Source organism: Meriones unguiculatus, assembly GCF_030254825.1.
Source record: "Meriones unguiculatus strain TT.TT164.6M chromosome 13 unlocalized genomic scaffold, Bangor_MerUng_6.1 Chr13_unordered_Scaffold_37, whole genome shotgun sequence".
Taxonomy (NCBI): Eukaryota; Metazoa; Chordata; class Mammalia; order Rodentia; family Muridae; genus Meriones; species Meriones unguiculatus.
The window spans coordinates 5,811,897-5,817,961 of NW_026843647.1; the positions used below are offsets into that span (position 1 = coordinate 5,811,897).

The 6,065-nt window shown below is 52.7% G+C and overlaps 1 protein-coding gene across 1 annotated transcript; it reads left to right on the plus strand.

Annotated features, from left to right (window-relative positions):
* The first annotated feature begins 501 nt into the window (after positions 1-501).
* LOC132650960 (uncharacterized) lies at positions 502-5,775 on the plus strand. Its single transcript, XM_060376278.1, is given in 3 exon segments — positions 502-834; positions 1,007-3,239; positions 3,242-5,775. Coding segments are annotated over 3 exon segments (5,100 nt in total).
* Positions 5,776-6,065: the final 290 nt, after the last annotated feature.

Sequence of the window (6,065 nt, forward strand, 5' to 3'; positions counted from 1 at the left end):
CCACCAACCCAGCCTCGGGAGGTAAGACTGCCGGCTTCCTATTCTGTGAGTCTTGTGTATCGTTGTGTTAAACGGTCTGTCTTTGTGTGAGTTCGTTTCCAGGGGGTTCGAGTCCCCCTGTGGTCTGGACTTGGCCAGGTCATCTGTATCAGATGGAAACTAGAAGGAGCCGACGGGTTCGTACTTCTTTTCCGTGCCTCCTGGGAGACGTCTCAGGAGTGCCTGGTAGGGGAATCATTTGCTTCCCCATCTGAAAGGTAACCCTTCTTGGGTTCCCTCCTGTCTGGAAACACGAGCCGAGTGGGACTCTTTGGGGCGATGCCCCTGAGAGAAGGCTACGTGCTTCACCTGGGAGACGGAGGAACCGGACCTCCGATACGGTCTCCATCTGAATTTTTGTGTTCGCTTTGGCGCCGATCTCGTACCGCGCGGTTTGTGTTGTCTTCTGTCTGCCTGATCTTTGTCATAAGTGTAGTGAGTGTTGTTTGTCTGTCTACCAACATGGGACAAACTATCACCACCCCCAAAAGTTTAACTTTGCAGCACTTCAAGGAAGTCCGTGACATCGCCCACAATCTCTCGGTGGAAGGGCGGAAAGAAAAGTGGGACATCTTCTGCTCATCTGAATGGCCCACCTTTGATGTGGGCTGGCCACGAGATGGCACCTTTAACCTAGATATTATTTTGCAGGTGAAGGCCAAAGTCATGAATCCTGGGCCCCATGGGCATCCAGACCAAGTCCCTTATATCATCACGTGGGAATCTCTGGTCGAGGACCCCCCACCGTGGGTGAAGCCCTTCTTGCCTCCCCCTTGCCAAAAACCCACTCATTCTGCCCCCCTCTCCCGCCTCCATTAGTTCCTACCCCAGTTAACTCCACCCTTTACCCAGTCCTTATGAAACCTACTCCAGAAAAGGACCCTAGCCACAAGAAGACACCCCCGGTCCTGCCGGCGGATGATGGCCCTCTACTGGACCTGATGACCGAACAACCCCCTCCTTACAGGGGCCCAAACCCGGCACAGGAACCAGGGGAGGCAACCGCCAGAGGGGGACCCCAGGGAGAGCCCCCCTCGTCCCCGGTGGCGGGACGCTTAAGGGGAAGACGAGAAGTCACTCCCGACTCCACATCCCAGGCCCTACCGCTACGGGCCAGCTCCAATATTGGCCCTTTTCTGCGTCTGATTTATATAATTGGAAAAATAATAACCCTGCTTTTTCGAAGGATCCCTCTAGGCTCACTGCATTGATCGAGTCTATTTTAGTGACTCACCAGCCCACCTGGGATGATTGCCAACAGCTGCTCCAGATGCTGCTGACCACTGAGGAAAAGCAGCGGGTTGTCATAGAGGCACGTAAAAATGTTCCAGGAGACAATGGACAACCCACCCAGCTGCCACACAGAATAGATGCGGCTTTTCCCTTGGAGCGACCGGATTGGGACTTCTCCACTGAGCGCGGTAGGGAACGCCTACGTCAATATCGCCAGTTGCTCATGGCTGGTCTCTGTGGGGCTTCAAAGCGCCCAACTAATTTGGCCCAGGTTAAATTAGTGACTCAAAAGTCTGAAGAATCTCCCTCTGCCTTCCTAGAACGCCTCAAGGAGGCATATCATGTGTATACTCCCTACGATCCAGATAGTCCGGATCAGGCAACTAACTTAGCCATGTCTTTCATTTGGCAGTCAGCCCCAGATATTAGACGGAAGTTAGAAAGACTTGACAATTTAAGAGAGAATACAGTGCAGGATTTGCTGAAGGAGGCAGAGCGGATTTATAACAAGAGAGAGACACAGGAAGAAAGGGACGAAAGGCTGAAGAGAGAGGCAGAAGAAAGGGAGAATGTCAGGGAGCGGAAGAGAAATAAAGAGTTTAGCAGGTTGTTGGCCACTGTAGTGACAGAACAAAGGCAGAGTAGACAGGACCTGGGAGGCCATAGGGGTCCCCGACTGGACAAGGATCAATGAGCCTACTGCAAGGAAAGAGGGCATTGGGCCCGAGACTGTTCCAAGAAGCCAAAGGGCCACCAAAAGGGACCTCAAAGACCCAAGCCTCAGACCAATTTGCTCAATCTGGAAGACTAGGGGTGTCGGGGTCAGGAGCCTCCCCCTGAACCCAGGATAACTCTTAACGTGGGAGGGCAGCCTGTCACCTTCCTGGTGGACACCGGAGCCCAACATTCGGTACTCACCACCTCACCGGGACCCCTAACTGACAAATCAGCATGGGTTCAAGGAGCAACCGGAGGAAAGAGGTACCGTTGGACTACCGAGAGGAAGGTACAACTCGCCACCGGTAAGGTAACTCACTCCTTTTTGCACGTCCCTGATTGTCCCTACCCCCTGCTGGGGAGAGACCTACTTATGAAACTTAGGGCACAAATCCACTTTGAGGGGACTAAAGCCCATATTACCGGGCCGCAGGGACAGCCCTTGCATGTGCTAACCATGCACTTACAAGATGAGTACCGGCTCCACGAGCCTGAGAAACCTGAGTCGCGGGATGTGACTAGTTGGCTAGAGAAATTTCCCCTGGCTTGGGCGGAGACTGGAGGAATGGGTCTCGCCATTCACCAACCGCCCTTGGTGATTGCTCTAAAGGCATCTGCGACTCCTGTCTCTATCAAACAATATCCAATGTCACATGAGGCCTACCAGGGAATCAGACCCCACATTCAGAGACTTTTAGATCAGGGCATATTGGTACCGTGCCAATCTCCTTGGAATACGCCTCTCCTTCCAGTCAAAAAGCCAGGAACAGGAGATTATCGCCCAGTACAGGACTTAAGGGAAGTCAACAAAAGAGTGGAGGACATACACCCCACAGTCCCCAACCCATACAATCTGTTGACTGGGTTTCCCCCGAGATATGTTTGGTATACAGTCCTGGACCTCAAGGATGCTTTCTTCTGTTTGAGGCTCCACCCAAAGAGCCAATCTCTTTTTGCCTTTGAGTGGAAGGATCCAGAGCTTGGAATATCAGGCCAGCTTACTTGGACAAGATTACCACAGGGGTTCAAAAACAGCCCCACCCTTTTCGATGAAGCTCTACACCGGGACTTGGCTGACTTCAGGGTCCATCACCCTACCCTAATTTTACTCCAGTATGTGGATGACCTCCTCCTGGCTGCAGAAACTGAGAAAGAATGTAAAGAGGGAACAGAGGCCCTTTTGAGAACTTTAGAAATTCTAGGATACAGGGCCTCAGCCAAAAAGGCCCAGATTTGCCAAAGACAAGTTACTTTTTGGGATACCAGATCAAAAATGGGCAAAGGTGGCTGACCAAGGCACGGAAACAGACAATTTTGGGAATACCAGAACCCAAAAATCCGAGGCACTTAAGAGAGTTTCTAGGTACGGCGGGGTTTTGCCGCCTCTGGATCCCGGGGTTTGCAGAGATGGCTGCACCACTCTACCCCCTTACCAAACAAGGGACTCTCTTCACTTGGGGGGATGAACAACAGAGGGCCTACACATCAATAAAAGAGGCCCTGCTAACTTCCCCTGCATTAGGATTGCCGGATTTAAACAAGCCCTTTGAGTTGTTCGTGGACGAGAGACAAGGGTATGCTAGAGGAGTCCTAACTCAAAAACTTGGACCTTGGAGGCGTCCGGTTGCCTACCTGTCTAAGAAACTCGACCCAGTGGCCTCAGGTTGGCCCCCTTGCCTACGGATGGTGGCTGTGATCGCCCTCTTGCTCAAGGACTCTGGCAAACTGACTATGGGGCAGCCGGTAACTATCCTGGCTCCACATGCGGTTGAGGCCCTGGTAAAACAACCTCCGGGCCGATGGCTCTCTAATGCCCGCATGACTCATTACCAGGCTCTGTTACTAGACACTGAGAGAGTGCAATTTGGTCCTGTGGTAACCCTCAACCCAGCAACGCTGCTTCCCCTACCAGAAGGTCCAGAAGTTCATGATTGTCTCCAGATACTTACAGAGGTACATGGCACCCGACCTGACCTAACTGACCAACCCCTTTCGGAGGCCGACTTCACCTGGTTCACCGACAGGAGCAGTTTCCTGGATAACGGAGAGCGGAGAGCAGGGGCTGCGGTCACCACCGAAACTGAGGTAATTTGGGCCAAGGCCCTACCACCTGGAACCTCAGCACAACGGGCCGAACTCATCGCCCTGACCCAAGCCCTCCGAATGGCGGAAGGTAAGAAGCTAAATGTCTATACAGACAGCCGTTATGCCTTTGCTACTGCTCATATCCATGGAGAAATATATCGAAGAAGGGGACTGCTTACCTCCGAAGGGAAAGAGATTAAAAATAAGACGGAGATATTGGCCTTGTTAGAGGCTTTGTTCTTACCCTCGAGGCTGAGCATTATTCATTGCCCAGGTCACCAAAAGGGGGACAGCTTGGAAGCCAGGGGCAACCGCTTGGCGGACATGACAGCCAGGGAAGTAGCGATGCAAGGAAATTCAGAGGCTCCCCGCCTCATGGCCATAGATCTGGCCATGGCAGAGGCCCACTCCGTCCAAAAACCCTCCTTCCATTTCCATTATACTGAGGAGGACCAAAACCTCCTCAAAGGAATGGGGGCCGCATACAACCCCACAACAAGACTCTGGACTTTCAACGAGCGACCTGTGTGGCCCCTACAACAGACCCGGGACCTGATCAAGTATCTCCATCAACTGACCCATCTTAGCTCCAAAAAGATGAAAACCCTCCTGGACAGAGAGGAAAACGCCCACTATCTGCTAGGTAAAGATAAAATCCTACAAGAAGTAGCTGAAGAATGCACGGCATGTGCCTGAGTCAATGCAAGCCGTAACAAGATCGGTGCGGGGGTCAGGGTCCGAGGACACCACCCTGGCACTCATTGGGAGATAGACTTCACCGAGGTGAAACCTGGACTCTATGGGTACCGGTACTTACTGGTATTTATAGACACTTTTTCTGGGTGGGCAGAAGCCTACCCTACTAAACATGAGACTGCCAGAGTTGTCACCAAGAAACTTTTAGAAGAAATCTTCCCTAGGTATGGAATGCCGCAAGTACTGGGCTCTGACAACGGGCCTGCCTTCGTCTCCCAGGTAAGTCAGTCAGTGGCCACATTGTTGGGGATTGATTGGAAATTACATTGTGCATACCGCCCCCAGAGCTCAGGGCAGGTAGAACGTATGAATAGAACTATTAAGGAGACTTTAACCAAATTAACGCTTGCAACTGGCGCTAAAGACTGGGTATCCCTCCTTCCCCTAGCGTTGTATAGGGCTCGAAACACTCCGGGCCCCCATGGGCTCACTCCTTTTGAGATCTTGTATGGTGCCCCGCCACCAGCTGCCCATTTCTTTGACTCTGGAATAGCCTCCTTTGCTGATACCCCCTCTCTTCAAGCTCATTTGCAGGCTCTACAGCTTGTGCAACGGGAGGTTTGGAAGCCTCTGGCGGCCGCATATCGAGAGCAGCTAAGTCAACCTGCGGTCCCGCACAAATTCCAGATTGGAGACGTGGTTTGGGTACGGCGACACCAGACAAGGAACCTGGAACCACGCTGGAAAGGACCTTACACTGTTCTGCTGACGACACCCACAGCTCTGAAAGTAGATGGCATCGCCGCCTGGGTCCACGCCTCCCACATCAAGGCCGCCACCCCTGAGCAGCCGCCTGATGCCTCGGACTCGGGAACCCGATGGAAACTCCACCGCACTCAAAATCCTCTCAAGATAAGACTGACTCGGGGGGGGAACCCTAATAGTCTTGCTTCTTACCCTGAGTATTACAACAACCCAGGCCTCTTCCCCGCACCAAATTTTTAACTATACCTGGATTATCGAAAATCAAGCTGGGGACATTGTTAACACCAGTTCCCAGGTTGGAGCCCAACCCCACTGGCCCAGTCTGGAGGTAGATCTCTGTGCTCTTGCTCTAGGGGCCAGCCCCGACTGGGGAACCCCCGAGGTCATGTACACTCCGGGGTCAAGCGCCCCCCAGCTAGAGGGCCGTCGCCCCATAGTTCCGGGCTGTCGCAACGGGATTGAGAGAGCAGACCTACATGGTCAGGCAGGGATCTATGTCTGTCCGGGAAGTCATAGGAACAAAAACCTCA